A 21,662-nucleotide genomic window follows, 5' to 3' on the forward strand; every position below is an offset into this window, starting at 1 on the left:
TCCCACCGGCTAATCCCTCTAATCTACGCATCCCAGGACACTAAGGGGCAATTTTTTTTTAGCATGGCCAATCAACCTAACCCGCACATCTTTGGACTGTGGGAGGAAACCGGAGCACCCGGAGGAAACCCACGCAGACACGAGGAGAATGTGCAAACTCCACACAGACAGTAACCCAAGACGGGAATCGAACCCAGGTCCCCGGAGCTGTGAAGCAGCAGTGCTAACCACTGTGCTACCATGCCGCCCCTTAGATTGGTTCAATTGTGGAATAGAGACTGTAAGCTAAGTAAGTAATTAGTTGTTACTTCCAATATGAAGCAGGTTTGTGTCTCCTTTCTATAGTTTTCACGTACGATCTGTCCCATACAGGAAGTCACATTTGAAACTGAAGGATTTAGAATGGGTTGCAAGGTTTAGAATGGTAAGCAGTCAATTCAAGCAGTGAATTGGAGAACAATGTGAAATCTCTATCAACAAGCACAGGAACAAATGAAGAAGGAGCAGGACCAGAGAGCAAAAAAATCTAAAAAACAATTCACACAATTCATTAATGGCAATCTCATAAACCTGTGTGGAACCAGTCACCATTCTGTGACTCTATGAATCAGTTTTCCATAATAGATAGTGGCTGAGATTGACATTAGACCCTATCTTTTGGATTTGCATTAAATCAATAGAAGTTCTCCTCATGGTTTATGGAAGAAATGCACCACATGATTTGGTGCCGATGGCTCAGATTCTATGATTAATCTCGAACTTTTGCTCGTCCATTCCCTTATGAAGGGCTGGAATTCTTCGGCTGTTCACGCCCTGCCGCTGCAGCAAGCGAGGATGTAGAATTTGGCGCTCAGCCAAAACTCCGTTCACCTCAGCGGGACCAGAGAATTCCCCTGCCGTGAAAGGCCCGAGATTCCAGAGATCTCTGCTTTAATTCCTGACTTATTGAATTAGCCAGTTTCATGTCAGGAACTCGGCTGGAATATTGTGTATAGTTCTAGGTGCCACACTGGAGGAAGGATGGGAATGCATTAGAGGTTTACAAGAATGGTTCCAGGGATGAGAAACTTCAGTTATGAGGATAGCTTGGAGAGGCCGGGACTGTTCTCCTTGGAGAGAAGGTGGCTAAGAGGAGGTTTGATAGAGATGTTCAAAATCAGGAGGGGGCTGGACAGAGTCGGTAGAGTAGCTCGTAAAAGGATCCAGAATGAGAGGGCACAAATTTAAAATGATTTGCAAAATACGCAAATGTGATGTGAGAATTTTTCTTTCACACAGTGGTTCGGGTCTGTAATGCACTGCCTGGAAGTGTGGTGGAGGCAGGTTCAACTGAGACATTCAAGAGGGCATTAGATGATTACTCGAATAGAAATAATGTGCAGGGGTACAGGGAAAAGGCAGGGGAATGGCAGTAAGTCATGATGCTCATTTGAAGAGCTGGTACAGACACGATGGGCCAAATGGCCTCCTTCTGTGACATAACAGTTCTCTGTGAACAATGGCCTATTTTTCCTACTTCTCTTTCCAGATGATCCTTCTGTACTCCATGGAAAATGGACCATTGGGAAAACTGGATATTGGGGAGATACTAAATGGTCACCACTGTTGACAGGGTTGTGGTTTAATGTGATTTGCCATGTGTGGAATGCAATATTGGGAAGGTAAAAAGTAACATGTAGTAAGATCAGAGTGATTTTATAAAAGGAAAAAAATCCTCAGGAAGCTTTACTCTGTGGAATTACAAATGTTTATGGAGCAAGAATAAACAAAACAGTTGTTTCTTAAGCCTCAAGCATTATACATTTCCTGGTGGAGAAAAGGGTAACTTTAACTTCAAAACAATGACCATCTTTGGTGTTACATAAATTAATTTCTGGTTCAAAGGAATTTCCAGTCAGTACCTAGTAATTGCTCAGCGTGTCGTATTTTAGAGTAGAGACGAATTGTTGCCCTAATCATTGTACTATTTAAGCAATGCCTTTCTATTCAATGTACATACTCCAGGTTAACAATGTACATTATTTAAAAAGTTTACTTTTTAGTGTCACAAGTAAGTTTACATTAACACTGCAGTGAAGTTACTGTAAAAATCCCCTAGTCGCCACACTTCGGCACCTGTTCAGGTACACTGGGGAGAATTTAGCATGGCCAATGTACCTGACTAGTACGTCTTTCCTGCAGACTCTGCACGGACAGTGACCCAGGACTGGAATCGAACATGGGGTCCCTGTGAGGGATCAAACGGAAGTAATAAAAATGTATGAAAATAGTATAAAAGTTAGACATTGGCTTTGTAAGTTACAGAATTCATAGTTTAAGGGTCACAAAGATTTCAAGACAGAATTAAGCTGCTTTTGACCAAAACTCTTGGCCTTGAATAACGAGATTGACCTCAATCTGTCATATCAATGATAAGAGGAGTGACAAACTCTGAATGCCTCATTCCCATAGAGAATGCTGGGATACTTGGCTTATTGACGGTCACTTTTTCAGGGCTATGCGCGCCGGGTCCTGGCTTCTGAGTATAATAGGTGGGTAAATCGTATCGACCCAGCATTGAATAGGCTGGGAGTTTCCGCAGGTAAATGTTGGGGTCGGTGCGATTGTACCGGCCAGGCCCTGGGGTTTTGGACAGATCTTCTCTCTTTGTCCTCCCAGTGACTGAGAAACTAGCACTGGAAGGTTTGGTGGGAACCCTTGGCCCTATAAGGGATGGAAGGGTATAGCTGTTAGGAGCAGGAACTGTATCCAACTTGCGATATCTAGTTCGGGATCCCATAGAATAAGCTGGTGATCTGTGTTCTTTGAGGTGAGGTGCACTCTCTGGATTATATGCGCCTGGCCCAGGTGTTCCCGGTATCCGTGAAACATCTAAATTATCCAAAAAAGATCATGTTAAACAGGTAACAAGGTGGAACACTATAAAAGCAAACATTTAGTTTGAAACATTGTTCTTGCATTTCTTTTTTCCCCATACCCCCTGCACATTGTTTCTATTCAAGTAATCATAGAATCAACATAAAAACCCTACAGTGCAGAAGGAGGCCACTTAGCACATCGAGTCTGCACCGACCACAATCCCACCCAGGCACTTTTCCCGTAACTCCACATATTTACCCTGCTAATCCCCCTGACACTAGGGTCAATTTAGCATGGCCTAGCCCGCACATCTTTGGACTGTGGGAGAAAACCAGAGCACCCGGAGGAAACCCATGCAGACACGGGGAGAATGTTCAAACTCCACACAGACAGTGACCTGAGGCCGGAATTGAACCCGGGTCCCTGGCGCTGTGAGGCAGCAGCGCTAACCACTGTGCCACCGTGCCATCCCTCAATAAAATGCCCTCTTGAATGCCTCGATTGAACTAGCCTCCTCTGCACTCAAGGCAGATCTGAACCACCCGTTGTGTGTTAAAGTTTTTTCTCACATCATATTTTTTCTCGAACTTCCTACCTTGACTCGCACTAGGGGAATGCTCCACAAGTGCTCTCACTGCTATGATACCTTGATCAAGGGTTTTGCATGCGGCTTTGCAGGAGCAAAGCCCATTCCTATTCTTACCCCAGGATCCACAGACTTTGGGGAAGTGCTGACCTTCCCGCCTATAAGTCAGAAGGTTTAGGATATTGGACACAATTCCAGACAGGTGTGGGATGTGGAGACACGAGTTCCAGTCTGAATTATTGTTTGGTGATACTTGAGTCCAGTTTAAGTGTGGATAGATTTTCCCTGTTCTGTGGGTTGTTGGAGCCTAAAAATCTCCCAATGTTGGCAGCCTTCATGCCATGGCCTTTCACCCAGGGCGGCACGGTGGCACAGTGGTTAGCACTGCTGCCTCACAGCGTCAGAGACCGGGGTTTGACCTCCGGCTTGGGTCACTGTCTGTGTGGAGTCTGCACATTCTCCCCGTGTCTGCATGGGTTTCCTCCAGGTACTCCGGTTTCCTCCCACAGTCCACAGTGGGTTAGGTTGATTGGCCATGCTAAATTAATCCTTAGTGTCAGGGGGACTAGCTAGGGTTCATACATGGGGTTATGGGGATAGGGCCAGGGTGGGATTGTGGCCGATGTGGGCTTGATGGGTCGAATGGCCTCCTTCTGCACTGTATGGATTCTACAATTAAAACCTCTAATCAGCCTGAGAATCCTGGAGTGGTACAGTGGTTAGCACTGCTGCCTCACAGCACTAGGGACCAGGGTTCAATTCTGGCCTCGGGTGACTGTCTGTGTAGGGTTTGCATATTCTCCCCATGTCTGCTTGGGTTTCCTTCAGGTCCTCCAGTTTCCTCCCACTGTCCAAAGATGTGCAGGTTCGGTAGATTGGCCATGCTAAATTGCCCCTTAGTGTCCCAAGATGTGTAGGTCAGGGGAATTAGCGGGGTTACGGGGATAGGGCCTGGGTAAGATAAAAGGGCGGTTCAGTGCAGACTCAATGGGCTGAGTGGCCTTCTTGTGCATTGTAGGGATTCTTGATTCTATTCTATGATTAGAACATGGAACAGTACAGCACACTACAGGCCCTTCAGCCCACGATGTTGTGCCGAGCTTTATCTGAATAAAAGCTAACACACTATAGGCCTTCTTCACAGCTCTATCCACTTGAGTGGCAACCTTTAGAGATCTGTGGATATGGACCCCAAGATCTCTCTGTTCCTCCACAGTCTTCAGAACCCTACCTTTGATCCTGTAATCCACATTTAAATTAGTCCTACCAAAATGAATCACCTCACATTTATCAGGGTTAAACTCCATTTGCCATTTTTCAGCCCAGCTTTGCATCCTATCTATGTCTCTTTGCAGCCTACAACAGCCCTCCACCTCATTCACTACTCCACCAATCTTGGTGTCATCAGCAAATTTACTAATCCACCCTTCAGCCCCCTCCTCTAAGTCATTAATAAAAATCACAAAGAGCAGAGGACCAAGCACTGATCCCTGTGGCACTCCGCTAGCAACCTGCCTCCAGTCCGAAAATTTTCCATCCACCACCACCCTCTGTCTTCGATCAGATAGCCAGTTACCTATCCAATCGGCCAACTTTCCCTCTATCCCACACCTCCTTACTTTCATCATAAGCCGACCATGGGGGACCTTATCAAACGCCTTACTAAAATCCATGTATATGACATCAACTGCCCTACCTTCATCAACACACTTAGTTACCTCCTCAAAAAATTCAATCAAATTTGTGAGGCACGACTTGCCCTTCACGAATCCGTGCTGACTATCCCGGATTAATCCGCATCTTTCTAAATGGTCGTAAATCCCATCCCTAAGGACCTTTTCCATCAATTTACCAACCACCGAAGTAAGACTAACCGGTCTGTAATTACCAGGGTCATTTCTATTCCCTTTCTTAAACAGAGGAACAACATTCGCCACTCTCCAGTCCTCTGGCACCATCCCCGTGGACAGTGAGGACCCAAAGATCAAAGCCAAAGGCTCTGCAATCTCATCCCTTGCCTCCCAAAGAATCCTAGGATATATTTCATCAGGCCCAGGGGACTTATCGACCTTCAGTTTATTCAAAACTGCCAGGACATCCTCCCTCCGAACATCTATTTCCTCCAGCCTATTAGCCTGTAACACCTTCTCTTCCTCAAAAACATGGCCCCTCTCCTTGGTGAACACTGAAGAAAAGTATTCATTCATCACCTCGCCTATCTCTACTGACTCCATACACAAGTTCCCACTACTGTCCTTGACCGGCCCTAACCTCACCCTGGTGATTCTTTTATTCCTCACATAAGAGTAAAAAGCCTTGGGGTTTTCCTTGATCCGACCCGCCAAGGACTTCTCATGTCCCCTCCTAGCTCTCCTAAGCCCCTTTTTCAGCTCATTCCTTGCTAACTTGTAACCCTCAATCGAGCCATCTGAACCTTGTTTCCACATCCCTACATAAGCTTCCCTCTTCCTTTTCACAAGACATTCCACCTCTTTCGTGAACCATAGTTCCCTCACTCGGCCATTTCCTCCCTGCCTGACAGGGACATACCTATCAAGGACACCCAGTATTTGTTCCTTGAAAAAGTTCCACTTTTCATTAGTGCCTTTCCCTGACGGTTTCTGTTCCCATCTTATGCCCCCTAATTCTTGCCTAATCGCATCATAGGATTTATTCTATGGATACTCCTTTGGAGAATCAGAAACAAGATCCTCGGTGTATTTTTCACTTGCTTAAACCAGAGATGCTTTGCCCATTTTATCACCAAACGCCTGCACCTGATGAGAGACAGTAAGAAGTTTAACAACACCAGGTTAAAGTCCAACAGGTTTATTTGGTAGCAAAAGCCACACAAGCTTTCGGAGCTCTAAGCCCCTTCTTCAGGTGAGTGGGAATTCTGTTCACAAACAGAGCTTATAAAGACACAGACTCAATTTACATGAATAATGGTTGGAATGCGAATACTTACAACTAATCAAGTCTTTAAGAAACAAAACAATGTGAGTGGAGAGAGCATCAAGACAGGCTAAAAAGATGTGTATTGTCTCCAGACAAGACAGCCAGTGAAACTCTGCAGGGTCCACGCAACTGTGGGAGTTACAAATAGTGTGACATGAACCCAATATCCCGGTTGAGGCCGTCCTCGTGTGTGCGGAACTTGGCTATCAGTTTCTGCTCAGCGACTCTGCGCTGTCGTGTGTCGCGAAGGCCGCCTTGGAGAACGCTTACCCGAATATCAGAGGTCGAATGCCCGTGACCACTGAAGTGCTCCCCAACAGGAAGAGAACAGTCTTGCCTGGTGATTGTCGAGCGGTGTTCATTCATCCGTTGTCGCAGCGTCTGCATAGTTTCCCCAATGTACTATGCCTCGACCCGCCAAGGACTTCTCATGTCCCCTCCTAGCTCTCCTAAGCCCCTTTTTCAGCTCATTCCTTGCTAACTTGTAACCCTCAATCGAGCCATCTGAACCTTGTTTCCACATCCCTACATAAGCTTCCCTCTTCCTTTTCATGGTATGGTACATTGGCATGGTACATTGGGGAAACTATGCAGACGCTGCGACAACGGATGAATGAACACCGCTCGACAATCACCAGGCAAGACTGTTCTCTTCCTGTTGGGGAGCACTTCAGCGGTCACGGGCATTCGGCCTCTGATATTCGGGTAAGCGTTCTCCAAGGCGGCCTTCGCGACACACGACAGTGCAGAGTCGCTGAGCAGAAACTGATAGCCAAGTTCCGCACACACGAGGACGGCCTCAACCAGGATATTGGGTTCATGTCACACTATTTGTAACTCCCACAGTTGCGTGGACCTGCAGAGTTTCACTGGCTGTCTTGTCTGGAGATAATACACATCTTTTTAGCCTGTCTTGATGCTCTCTCCACTCACATTGTTTTGTTTCTTAAAGACTTGATTAGTTGTAAGTATTCGCATTCCAACCATTATTCATGTAAATTGAGTCTGTGTCTTTATAAACTCTGTTTGTGAACAGAATTCCCACTCACCTGAAGAAGGGGCTTAGAGCTCCGAAAGCTTGTGTGGTTTTTGCTACCAAATAAACCTGTTGGACTTTAACCTGGTGTTGTTAAACTTCTTACTGTGTTTACCCCAGTCCAACGCCGGCATCTCCACATCCTGATGAGAGATGCATAGAATTTCCATTGGAATTTCCTAATTCTCCACTTTCAGCAGAAACAATGAAGACACATTACAAACAGCTATTCACACGCCGTTTCCATCAATTTTCCTGCTGGAGATCAGGAGAACCCCCACTGGAAATTAGCCAGAAAAACCACCTTGGCAGAGACAAGGAACTGTTTAGGGATCAAATTTCAGGGCCTCCTTGGACTATGTAGCGTATACCAAACCAGACGGAGTACATTTACCACTAACCCCATCAGAGGAAACACTGGGGCAGATTATCTACCTCCCCCTGGGTGGAAATGGAATACAGTAAGAAGTCTCACAACACCAGGTTAAAGTCCAACAGGTTTATTTGGTAGCAAATACCATAAGCTTTCGGAGCACTGCTCCTTCGTCAGATGGAGTGGAAATGTGCTCTCAAACATGTGACACTGTGTCTCTGTGCCCTGTTTGAGAGCACATTTCCACTCCATCTGACGAAGGAGCAGCGCTCCGAAAGCTTATGGTATTTGCTACCAAATAAACCTGTTGGACTTTAACCTGGTGTTGTGAGACTTCTTACTGTGTTCACCCCAGTCCAACGCCGGCATCTCCACATCATGGAAATGGAATTACAGCACAATCTAAATAGTAGGATCATCACTCATTGGGGGGAATTTTCCTGTCCCACCCACCACGGGAATCTTAGCGGATGTGGAACGGACCATGCAAAGGTCCGTTGATCTCGGACGAGATTTTCCGGTTTTGGGGTGAAGACAGCCGGAAAATCCCGCCCATTATGTTGTTTCTACCAATTTCCACCACTCTGGTGGGGGTTCTCAAATGGGATGGGTTCCAGAGGCAAGTGTCAGAAATGGGCATGTGTCAGAAATGGGACATGCTATTTTGAGATACCATTGGGCAGAACACCATACATGGCGACCCATGGATAGTAGCTACAAAGCTAACAGACAGTCAAAGGAACGGTACCGGCCATTCAAGATATTTTCACAAATAGGCTCTTGTGTGATTTTTGTCGGGGAGGGCGTTAAGGCTCCTCCTAGCTCCACAATTAATAACTTCTATCAAACAAACACAGCAACATCCAAGAACGGAACTCCACCGTATTACCGATATTCTTTTTCTAACCATTTTGTACTTGATTTTTTGTTTTTCTTTAACTTAGCTAACATTCCAAGGTATTAAAACTCAAGCTGCACAATTGGTTTATACTTTATTTAATGATAGATTTTCTCACGGGAGGTTTTCACTCTGCCCAGTATGGAGTACGCTGGTGTTCCATTTCTGCCAAATCGTGTGATCTTTGGATCAACATAATACTGAGGTCCTGGACTGCAGTTGACTTCGTATACTGACAAGAGAAAGAGTAAAATTACTTCAAGGTTTTTTTAAAAAATCAGCTTTATAGATATTGAATGTGAATAAATCATACTTCCATCTCCCTTTACATTTTCTTCACTTGTCACTGCTGGCAGGACTTTGTTTTGTAGTTTGAGTGAATATTCACGCTGGCACACGCAAGGAAACTACAAAATTAGTGGACAGCGCTGTGGTTAGCCCTGCTGCCTTAGCACCAAGGACCCAGTTTCAAATCCGGCCTTGGGTGACTGTGTGGAGTTTGCATGTTTTTAAAAATTTATTTTGGGCATCAGTGGCTGGGCCACCATTATTGTCCATCCCTAACTGCCCTCCATTTCAGAGGGATTTTAAGAGTCAAGCACATTGTAGTGGGTCTGGAGCCTTATGTAGGGCAGACCAGGTAAGGACGACAGATTTCCTTCCCTAAAGCACATTAGTGAACCAGATGGGCTTTTATGACAATGGTTTCAAAGTCATCATTAAACCTGTAATTCCAGATTTTTATTGAATTCAAATTTCACCATCTACTGTGGTGGGATTTGAACTTGGGTCCCCAGAGCATTTGCCTGGGTCTCTGGATTGCTAGTCCTGTGACAATACCACTACGCCACTGCCTCCCCAACAATGTTCGCCCCATGTCTGCGTGTGTTTCCTCCGGGTGCTCTGGTTTCCTCCCACAATCCAAAGATGTGCAGGTTAGGTGGATTGGCCATCGTAAATTGCCCCTTACTGTCTCAAGATGTGTAGGTTTAGGGGGATTAGCAGGGTAAATGCATGGGGTTGTAGGGACAGGGTAAGATATTCTTTCGGAGAGCCGATGTAGATTCGATGGGCCAAATGGCCTCCTTCTACTTTGTAGGGATTCGATGAAAACTCCACAAAAGAAACAGTAAACTTTTACAGAAATCTAACCTATGAATTATCATGTGGAACATTGACAATTACTGTTTTAAAAATATAGGACAGAGTAATTAGAGACCTACACGAAGCAGTTACACATTCATCCGCAGTGTCACAAGGATTTGTTTTTCCAAGGACAGGATGCACCATAGAAAGCATTCTTTCTGGTTGTATCACAGCTTGGTATGGCTCCTGCTCTGCCCAAAACCACAAGGAACTACAAAAGGTCGTGAATGTAGACCAATCCATCACGCAAACCAGCCTCCCATCCATTGACTCTGTCTACACTTCCCACTGCCTTGGCAAAGCAGTCAGCATAATTAAGGACCCCACGGACCCCGGACATTCTCTCTTCCACCTTCTTCCATCGGGAAAAAGATACAAAAATCTGAGGTCACGTACCAACTGACTCAAGAACAGCTTCTTCCCTGCTGCTGTTTGAATGGACTTATCTCGCATTAAGTTGATCTTTCTCTACACCCTTGCTATGACTGTAACACTACATTCTGCACTCTCTCGTTTCCTTCTCTATGAACAGTATGCTTTGTCTGTATAGCATGCACGAAACAATACGTTTCACTGTATGTTAATACATGTGACAATAATAAATCAAATCAGGAATATATTCTTTGAAACTTTCAATGGTGGCTGGAAAATCTATTATTTAAATATCATGGAAATAACATTGAATTTTATGCGATTTATTCTCAAACTGCTAGAATGGAAAGTTTCAACCTTGTCCATGCTCAAATATTTCGAAGCAGCTTCTCATGTTATTTTCTGAAAAAAATGAGACATTATGCATATATCCTTAGCCAGGTCATGTTGAGTGCCAAACTCAATAGTTAGCCTATTATTATTTGATACAGTTGCACACCCTGCCAGGATAATGGAACTGGGCTTTGGGAAGGTGAAGGCATACAACTGGAATCACTCCAAACAGTAGTCCTGATAGAATAGCAGAAACACTGCCCTGTATCTGTCTTTCTAGACTGATTGATATTTTCCCAGTTCTGGACAGGGGCCATACATTGCATTCTCTTGTTAGGTACTATTCTGATTGTATGGCGGACATCGAAGCTTGCTATAGAAAATGAATGCACCTTCCTGTTACTACAGCGAGTGTTGCGTTAATCACATAGAGATATATAGCATGGACTCATCCATCCTGACCAGGTTTCCTAAACTGAACTAGTCCCATTTGCCTGCGTTTGACCCATATCCCTCTGAACCTTTCCTATCCATGTACTTGTCCAAATGTCCTTTAAATGGTGTAATTGTACCCGCCTCTATCACCTCCTCTGGCAGCTCATTCCATATACCCACCACCCTCTGTGTAAAAAGTTGCCCCTCAACTCCCTTTTAAATCTTTCCCCTCTCACTTGTGCCCTCTAGTTTTGGACTTCCCTACCATAACACCCTAGCTAGTCACCTTATCCCTCATGATTTTATAAACCTTTCTCAGGACCCTCAAGCTATCCTGCTTCTCCACTCCCCCCAACTCCCACAATCAGATCGCCCAGAGTTATTATCCCCGTTCACAAATGCTCAATGATTGAAAGCCCCCCGCTCACAACGCAATCACCACCACTCCCATGACCCTCACAGTCACCAACTACCCCCAATAAAGGGACACCCCCCACCCCCATGATATCACTGACAAACTCCCAAGTGATCAGCTCTCCCCTGCCTCCCCCAGTCCCTCCTCACCTCGAACCACATCTCGACCATCGATTTCTCTCTGATCCCCCTTTCGCTTTCTTAGAAACTGCAGCACGATGGCGCAGTGGTTAGCACTGCTGCCTCACAGTGTCAGGGACCCAGGTTCCATTCGGGTCACTGTCTGTGTGGAGTTTGCACATTCTCCCCGTGTTTGCATGAGTTTCCTCCCATAGTCGAAAGGATAGTGGGTTAGGTTGAATGGCCATGCTGAATTGACCCTTTGTGTCAGGGGTTAGCAGGGTAAATAGGTTACGGAGATTGGGCCTGGGTGGGATTGTTGTTGATGCGGGCTCGATGGGCCGAATGGTCTTCTTTCGCACTGCAGGGATTCGATGATTCTATTCTATGATAATTTATACACAAACAATAATTAACAGAAAGATTTTTTTTCATCAAAACAATGACCAAATGACCACTTCTAATATTACATCATTCATTGGACATGTTTAAAATTCTTTGATTGGTCACACAATGATGAAGTTGTTTGAATTTTGTTTACTTACATACACTGCTGTGTTTTTTCCCAAAGGTGTAGGCTGGATTCGTGTGTTTGGTGTAATCATGACCCACAAACCCAATTGCAGGGGGTAATCCATACCTTCCTGGTCCTGGTCCTATTTAAAAATCAGAGAATGAGAAGCTCTTTAATAAGGAGCACAGGAAAGATACTTTTCTAAGATGGCAGATTAAATGCATGAAAGAATCTCCTAGTGCCCAATACAACGCAGCACTCCTAGAAGCCAGGGGCAGATAACTTTCAGGCTCGATGGTGGGGTAGTGCACTCTCATGAGCTAATGTGCTAGGGTCATGCGTTCAAATCCCACCACTGTACTGGGGGAATTTAAATTCAATTCAATAAAAAATAAATCTGGAATTGAGAACTCATCTTGGCAATGGTAATTATCATCAATTATCATAAAGACCTATCTGGTTTACTAAAGTCCTTTCGAGAGGGCAATCTTTACCTGGTCTGGCCTAAGTGTGACTCCAGATCCACAGCAAAGTGCTTCACTCTTAGCAGCCCTCTGAAATGACCTAGCCAGCCAGTCAGCTTAAGGGCAATTAGGGATGGCCAATAAAAGCTGACCTTGCCAATGATATCTACATCCCATGAAAGAATAAGGAAAGAATACCTTTCCTTTCAGGGTTGTTGGGTTGGCAGGGGATTTCTTGCATATTGGAGATGTGATACACAGGACAGACTCAGGGTTAAAAAAACAAATGGAACTTTATTAATGATGTGTGATCTCTTCCGTAGTTGCTTCTTCTCTCTCTGTTTCCCGTGCTAGATCTATTACAGCACTTCCTGCACACACATAAATACAGCAGAGCCTCAGTGAGCCATTAGGAATAAATACAAATACAGAACAGAGGTGCTGGTGCTAAAATCAAAGAGACAAGGATTCTGATGCAAATCTTTATTATAAAGTAATTAAAAAACATTTGTGGACAAAATGAACTCTTCAAACCAAATGTTGGTTGATGGTTTCACATCTTTCCTTGGAGTACAGGGTGAAGCATTGGGACCAAAAGAGAAAATGCTGGAAAATCTCAGCAGGTCTGGCAGCATCTGTAAGGAGAGAAGAGCAGACGTTTCGAGTCTAGATGACCCTGGACTTGAAACGTCAGCCTTTTTTCTCTCCTTACTGATGCTGCCAGACCTGCTGAGATTTTCCAGCATTTTCTCTTTTGGTTTCAGATTCCAGCATCCGCAGTAATTTGCTTTTATCCAGTGAAACACTGGTGGGTTTAATTTGGCTGATTAGCAGGCACAACATGTCCACTCCTCCCATGAGTGTAAGCATCTTTATGTCAGTCCATAAGGTGGTTAGTCCTATATGGCTGGACGATTTCACAACATTAATGTCAATTGTGGCTCACTTGGTAGCATACTTACCTGTGGGTTCCGGGTTCAAGTCTTATTCCAAGGCCTGAGCACAAAAGTCCATGCTGGGCGCATCAAGGGAGTGCTTTGTCTTTATTCATTCATGGGATATGCTGGCTGGGCCAACATTTATTGCCCTTCCCTGAAGGCATTTAAAAGTCAACCACATTGCTGCAGATCTGGAGTCACATGTAGGCCAAACCAGGTAAGGATGACAGATTTCCTTCCCTAAAGGACATTAATGAACCAGAGGGGTTTTAATGATAATCGACAATGGGTTTTTTCAATTTGAAATATTATCGAATGCAAATTCCATCATCTGCTATTGTGGGATTTGAACCCTAGTCCCCAGGTTTCTGATGAAGGGTTATTCAGACTTGAAACATTCGCTCTATTCTCGCCCCACAGATGCTGTCAGACCTGTTGACATTTTCTGGCATTTTCTGTTTTTCTTTCAGATTCCAGCATCCGCAGTAATTTGCTTTTACCCCAGAGCATTACCCTGGGTTCCTGGATTACTAGTCCAGTGACAATACCACTGCGGCACTGCCTCCCCTACTGTCGGAAGTGTTGTCATTTGGATGAAACAGCTGGTCTCATTTTTCTGGATGTTAAAGCTCCCATGGCACTATTTAGTATAGGAGAAGAGGAGTTATCCCTAGTGTCCTGGCCAATATTTATCCCTCAGTCAAAATCACAAGAACAGATTATCTGATCATTATCACATTGCTGTTTGTTGAAGTTTTCAGTCCACAAAACTAGCTGCCACATTTTCCACATTACAGAGTGATTACACAGCACTTCATTGACTGGGGGTCAGTTTACCGCAGTTGGCTGGACAGCTGCTTAGTGATGCAGTGTTGAAATTCTGTACCCGCTGAGGTTATTCATCATGATTCTCAACTTTACTCCTCGCCTGAGGAGCGGTGATCCTCAGGTTAAATCGTCGTCAGTCACTTCTAAGGGGCGAGCAGCCTATGATCATCTGAAACTATGGTAACGTCATCTCTTTACCTTTACTTCATTGATCGTAAAGCAATTTGAGGCATCTGATGGTTGAGACAGGCACTATATAAGGGGAGGTGGTGGCGTAGTGGTATTGTTGCTGGATTAGTAATCCAGAGACCCAGGGTAATGCTTCTGAGGACCTGGGTTCAACTCCCACCACAGCAGATAGTGAAATTCAAATTCAATAACAATCTAGAATTAAAAGCCTGACCATGAAACCATTGTTGATTGTCGTAAAAACCTATCTGATTCACTAACGTCCTTTAGGGAAGGAAATCTGCTGTACTTGCCTGGTCTGGCCTACAGCAATGTGGTTAACTCTTAAATGTCCTCAGGGATGGGCAATAAATGATGGCCCAGCCAGTGATTCCCACATCCCATGCAGAAATAAATAAAGTCTTTCTTAATCTAAGAATATTGTGGAAAGATACCTAATTATTCAGCTTATTTTCAGATGTTTCATCAATGGGAACAGCAAAATGGAAGCTGTTATCAGCAGTGGTGACAGCGATTGAAAAAATGGTCACTACAAACTCTCCTGCCCACTGAGCCCAAGTATTTTTCAGTGGACCTGTTTGTGGCCTTTCAGACTGTGGCCTATCAGACAATTTTCACTTCTTGTTCCTTCAATAAATGCAGGAATGAACCAATTGTCAACATACATTTGAAATTAAAGTGTTAATTTGTTGGATGCTTGTAGTTGCTTTAATTATTAGCCCTGACTGGTTTCAATGCCTGAGCTTGGCTTCGAGCCAAGTTATGGTTTGTCTGCATGGGGTACATCTCTACTAAATATCTAATCTGGATTCTGCATGGATACTCTGCAGGAAGTCCCCCGTGCCTCTGGTAGAACAAGTTTTTTTCCCACCAAGAGACCAAATATTGCAAATAGATTGTGAAAACAATTGTGTAAAGCAGTTAACTACTCACATAGGAATAACACCGTTTTAAATTTAAAAGTTTCATGTAAAAAAAAGTCCAAACATTAACTTTCTTAAAAGCCATACAAAAATGTAACAGTGATATATATGTTCTTGTCATCACAGTTACAGAATGTACTTTGACAGCTTAGTTGTGTATTTTTGGACAGGTTTCAGGCAGACAGATGTTGGGCGAGTCAGCACTTTGGACAGAGGAGCGCACTCAGCTCTATAGGAAGCTCTTCTGGTTAGGTCATTTCTTCTGTAAATCCGGGGAATATCTATTCAAATACTTCTCCATCTGTGGAGGTCTATTATGGTAACTAATTTGATTCTAATTCTGTGACAGGCATAGAAGCTTGCTTTAGAGATCAGATGCATCTTCTTGTCACTAATAGCGAGTGTTATAGCATTAATCAGTCCAGCCTAGAGTTTTCTTCCAGGTCCATCAGGTTATCCTGCTTCCCTCCCCTGCAATCAGACCACCCAGTGATTGCCCCTCCTTCACGATTGGACTGCTCAATGGCCGAACCCCTCACGCAATTGAGGGGTTCTCTTCTGACTTGAACTGTTCCTGAAAGAAAGGTCATAGAATTCCTACTTAGCAACATCATGGGAGCACAGCCTCACAGTACCAGGGACCCGGGTTCAATTTTGGTCTTGGGTGACTTTGTGGAGTTTGCATGTTCTCCCCATGTCTGCGTGGGTTTCCTCCGGGTGCTCTGGTTTCCTCCCCAGTCCAAAGGTGTGCAGGGTAAGTAGATTGACCATGGCAAATTTCCCTTACTGTCTCAAGATGAGTGGTTTAAAATAATTACCCATGGTAAATATGTGGGGTTACAGGGATAGGGCAGGAGAGAGGGCCTGGGTAAGGTACTCTGTTGGAGAGTCGGTGCAGACTAGATGGGCTGAATGGCCTCCTACTACTCTGTTGGGATTCTATGATTCACTATCACCACCAGAAATGCAGGGATCTGAGGAGAGAACCCAGTACCACTTCATCAGGCCAAATGGGGAGAGGCAATTAATGCAATTGAGAATAATTTTAAAAAGACGTTCTGGCCAGAGAATTGGCCAGATATCTCCAGGGGATCAGGAAGTGGTAATGATTTTTAAAAAAGTCAAAATAAAAAGGGTTTAATTTTCAGCCTCACATGAGCTCCGAAAATCTCCTTCCATACAAATCATTTCCTTCATTTTATAGATTGGGCATTTTTAAACAAAGATTGGTATGATTTCTTACTCTCATTCTGCCAGAGAGTTGGCACAGACTTGATGGGCTGAATGGCCCCCTTCTCACTATAGGGGTTCTATGATTCTGTACGTATGTGCTCAAGTCTTGGAGTGGAAGTTGAACTAGGTAACCTTCTGACTCCCAAGTTGAATGTTTCCAAACCCGAGTTGACACAGGTTGACTCAGTTAGTAACCTGTTTTCAAACAGCTTTACATTTTTGGAACCATTTCAGAATGCTGTCCCTTCAGTGACTTTGCAGGTTCTGGTACATTGGGTACTGGTGGGCAATTTGATGTCAATGAAAAGGTTAATACCATTTTTAATATAAAACGGAAGAATACTTTGAGCAAATGTGATCTCATTAAACCTTTCTTCCCACTTAGAGTTTCAGAATCGGCATCGTATAGTAAAGTTTAGTTATTAGTCACAAGTAAGGCTTACGTTAACACTGCAATGTGAAATTCGCCCGAGTCACCACATTCATGTCGCCTGTTCAGGTCAATGCATCTAACCAGCACGTCTTTCGGAGTGTGGGAGGAAACCGGAGCACCCGGAGGAAACCCACGCAGACACGGGGAGAACGTGCAAACTCCACACAGACAGTGACCCAAGCCGGGAATTGAACTCGGGTCCCTGGCACTGTGAGGCAGCAGTGCTAACCACTGTGCCACCGGGCCAACCGTATAATAGGTGTTCATTCAGGGGTTGAAAAGATCTTTACAATTATGAGCAAATTGAACTGGGTGCATCAATAATTACTTACACATGAATAGAAATGGCACCACAATCCTGAGTGAACATTGAACAAAAAAGAACAGGACTTTGTTTAAGGTTCCTTGTTTCTATGACTCTAAGGGCCCGATTTTACCATTTTGATTCTAAGTGCTGAATCTGGGCGCAATTCAGATCCGACTTGGGAATCTGCTCTCAGGCGCCCCCACACACACATCGCCTGAAAAAAAAATTGTGAGTTTGAATCGCGCTGTGGGCGGGGCTTATTGCGCCCGAAACGCTGCAGCTCTGATTGGAGCCTTCAACTGCACATGCGCAGTGAAAAAAAAATTTGAAAAAGGCACCCCTGTCACATCGCTTCCGGGCTGCAAAAAGCAGATAAAGTGGCCTCCCTCCTCCCCCCCCCACCCCTCCCATCAGAGAATGATCGGGCCTCCCTCCTCCCCCCCCCCCCACCAGAGAATGATCGAGCCCGCCTTCCCCCTCCACCCCCCCCCCCCCCCCCCCCCCCCCCCCCGCCGCCGCCCCCCCTTGGGTCTGAGTTAGAGAGCCGTTGGAAGCTCTGAACTCGCCTCTTCAGAAGCAGGAGCTCCCGAAACAGACCTTTGCCAAGCATGTCTGTTTCATGCCGAATCTGAACGGGTGAACGCGATGGTAAAGGGGGAAGTGCTGGTAAAGTTGGGCGGGCAGTCCATTAATTCAAACTAAATGCATGCAAATGCATTTAAATCACCGTTGCACCCATTTTGGGTGTGGTTCGGATCACAGCCATTTTCGGGCCTTGGTAAAGTGGGCATCTGCACAGACGCAGGCGCGAATCACGCTAATCACCTCACGCCCAACTTTACCACATTTTCGTGCCCGAAAACGGGCGCAACCCAATGGTAAAATCAGGCCCTATGACTCTATCAATGAAATGTAACTATCTTCCATATGGGTATGCTTTCTAACACGTTGATCAGATGGATACTAGTTTAAACTTCAGTAATACAACACTCAGCCTTCAGCTCAGCCTTCAACATCATTATTCCCACAAAACTCATCTCCAAACTCCATGGCCTGCACCTCGGTACCTTCCTGTGCAACTGGATCCTGAACTTCTAACTCACAGACCACAATCAGTAAGGATAGGCAGCAACACCTCCTCCACGATCATCCTCAACACTGGTGCCCCACAAGGCTGTTCTCAGCCTCCTACAATACTCCTAATACACCTGTGTGGCCAAATTCCCTTCCAACTCGATTTTCAAGTTTGCTGACAACACCAACATAGTGGGTCGGATCTCAAACAATGACGAGACAGGGTACAGGAATGAGATGGAGAATCTGGTGAACTGGTGCGTCAACAGTAATCTCTCCCTCAGTGTCAACAAAACGAAGGAGATTGTCATCGACTTCAGGAAGCGTAAAGGAGAACATGCCCCTGTCTACATCAATGGGGATGAAGTAGAAAGGGCTGAGAGCTTCAAGGTTTTAGGTGTCCAGATCACCAACAACTGGTCCTGGTCCCCCCATGCCGACACTATAGTTAAGAAAGCCCACCAATGCCTCTACTTTCTCAGAAGACTAAGGAAATTTGACATGTCAACTACGACTCTCAGCAACTTTTACAGATGCACCATCGAAAGCATTCTTTCTGGTTGTATCACAGCTTGGTATGGCTCCTGCTCTGCCCAAGACCGCAAGGAACTACAAAAGCTCGTGAATGTAGCCCAATCCATCACGTAAACCAGCCTCCCATCCATTGACTCTGTCTACACTTCCCGCTGCCTCGGCAAAACAGCCAGCTTAATGAAGGGCCCCACGAACCCCAGACACTCTCTCTTCCACCTTCTTCGGGAAAAAGATACAGAAGTCTGAGGTCATGTACCAACCGACTCAAGAACAGCTTCTTCCCTGCTGCTGTCAGACTTTTGAATGGACTTACCTTGCATGCAGTTGATCTTTCTCTACACCCTAGCTATGACTGTAACACTACGTTCTGCACTCTCTCATTTCCTTCTGTATGAACGGTATGCTTTGTCTGTATAGCGCGCAAGAAACAATACTTTTCACTGTTAATACATGTGACAATAATAAATCAAATCAAACTCGTAATTCTAAACCTACAATTTTTCTCTGTGCTTTATACATAGATTGTTGTGGTGTAATGCTGCTTTAAATGTACACTTTGTCATTTGGGGTGACAATTAGAAAACAGAATATGAACCATTATTTCATGAGTGAAAGCCCAGCTGAGAATGAACACTGTAGTCATAGACTCCTACAGTGCAGAAGGAGGCCACCCAGCCCATCGAGTCTGCACTGACCACAATCCCACACAGGTCCCATCCACATGCACTCACCCTAGCTAGTCCCCCGACACCAAGAGGTAATTTAGCGTGGCCAATCTTCCTAACCCACACATCTTTGGACTGTGGGAGGAAACTGGAGCACCCGGACAAAACCCATGCAGACACGGGGAGAACGTGCAAACTCCACACAGTGATCCAAATCGGGAATTGAACCCGGGTCCCTGGCACTGTGAGGTAGCAGTGTTAATCACTGTGCCATCGTGCTGCCCTGGCTGCATTGTAGAACTGAGTCATATCGATACTTAAATATTATAGATATTGGGTGGGATTTTCCAGCCCCACCCTGCACTGTGTTTCCCAGTGACGGAGGTGGCTCGCCATTTGCTGCCAGGAGGATTTTCCAGTCCCGCCGATGTCTGCAGCATATCGTGCGGCTCACCCATCCCTCTGTGGAGAATGAGCTGCGGGGGAGGTGTCACCTTTGGCCAGAAAATCCAATCTAGTATGTGGATAAATCGCACAGCACATTGTGTTTTTGCTGGTTCTGAGAAAGATCTGAGGGGGTGGTCGTACCAAAAAAATTCTAAGTGCCATGAAAAAGTGAGAGTTTTGGATCCGTTCTTTTGGGCGAATTGAAAATCCCAGTCCTCTTTGCATGTAGCCCTTCAGATTGAAGAGTTTTCCTCTTGAAGTATTTCTCCAATTCCCGTTTGAAATGATCATTGAATCTGCTTCCCCCATGTTTTCAGGCAGTGCATTCCACATCAATAACAACTAACTGTGTAAAACAACCTTTCCGGTTCCTTTCCGTTTTTACCTTAAACTTGTGCCTTTTGGCTGCCAGCCCCCAAACAACTTTATGTGAGAGAGCTTTTCGAAATTAAACATTGAGCATTGACTATAACCTATAATTTCATTCCACTGTACAACTTTTAACACTCAGGTCTGTTTTACAGCAGTACAGGTAATTAATTATATTTACTTTGAATTACGTTTGCAGTCATTCAGCGCCTCTTCATATAGATTGCAACTGGATTTAAAGTTTAAAGTTTATTTTATTAGCGTCACAAGTAGGCTTACATTAACAGCACAATGAAGTTGCTGTGAAAATCCCCTAGTCGCCGCACTCCGATGCCTGTTGGGGTACACTGGGGGAGAGCTTAGCTTGGCCGATGCACCCTAACCAGCACGTCTTTCGAACTGTGGGAGGAAATCGGAGCATCCGGAGGAAATCCACACAGACACGGGGAGAAGGTGCAGACAGTGACCCAAGCCAGGAATCGAAGCCAGGTCCCTGGCGCTGTGAGGCAGCAGTGCTAGCCACTGTGCCACCGTGCGATTAAGAAAGGTAGCTCATGTATTGTCACAATTACTATAAGGAAATGTTTAACAGCAGAGAAGATTACCTCTCTCGCGAGCTGCAATTGTGGGGAATGCTTTCTCACTGTCACTGTCCATCCTGGGGGAATGTTGCAAGTTGCTGAGGCCGGAGTTGAGCAGTTCTGAAATGCTATCCTGGTGACATGCTGTCTTGATGGAGCAATGATACAAATGTTGCTGCCTTTAACAACCAGCAAGTTGCCATGGGAGCAATTGCACTTAGCTCATCCAGGCATACAGTTACTCATACTCTGGAGTGGGACATGCTCTTGTGTCCTGGATTCTGCTGTCTTTTCTATTGAATGAAGGGAGAGCACCTGACAGATGTACAATGCAGTGTTGTGGTTATGTTACTGGTCCATTAATCTGGGGAACGTGAGATCACTTCTCACTTCAGCAGCTTAAGAAGTTGAATTCAGTTTAAATGGCCTGAAAATAAAGGGCTGATATCACACTTACACTGATATCAGCCTTTTGTTATCAAGTGCGCTGGTTTGGGTTTGTGTTCATTTTCTGAGGTGGACAGTCATTTGGAGGTGTGTTTTATAAGTTCTGTAGTATCAAAGAATTTGAATTTATTACAAAACCATCCGGTGTACAACGATGAAACCATCAAATAATTCAGTATAGATTCT

The 21,662-nt window shown here is 44.9% G+C and overlaps 1 protein-coding gene across 1 annotated transcript; it reads right to left on the minus strand.

Annotated features, from left to right (window-relative positions):
- Positions 1-2,392: 2,392 nt before the first annotated feature.
- On the minus strand, positions 2,393-21,105 carry cimap1d (CIMAP1 family member D). Its single transcript, XM_078198719.1, has 4 exons — positions 21,054-21,105; positions 12,076-12,186; positions 8,829-8,942; positions 2,393-2,871 (listed from the first exon to the last, which is right to left on the minus strand). Exons 1-4 carry the CDS (start codon positions 21,103-21,105, stop codon positions 2,393-2,395), a joined length of 756 nt encoding a protein of 251 aa, XP_078054845.1.
- Between the last annotated feature and the right edge of the window lie 557 nt (positions 21,106-21,662).

Source organism: Mustelus asterias, chromosome 26, assembly GCF_964213995.1.
Source record: "Mustelus asterias chromosome 26, sMusAst1.hap1.1, whole genome shotgun sequence".
Lineage (NCBI taxonomy): Eukaryota > Metazoa > Chordata > Chondrichthyes > Carcharhiniformes > Triakidae > Mustelus > Mustelus asterias.

Bases quoted from the DNA above. Each gene is read 5' to 3' on its own strand.
- cimap1d (XM_078198719.1), bottom strand. From the start codon at position 21,105: ATGGACAGTGACAGTGAGAAAGCATTCCCCACAATTGCAGCTCGCGAG. The intron at 12,187-21,053 runs GTAATCTTCTCT...ATTTTTAAATAG, and splicing joins AATTGCAGCTCGCGAGAGAG to GACCAGGACCAGGAAGGTAT. The intron at 2,872-8,828 runs GTGAGAAAATCT...TGGATAATTTAG, and splicing joins GGGCAGAGTGAAAACCTCCC to ATGTTTCACGGATACCGGGA.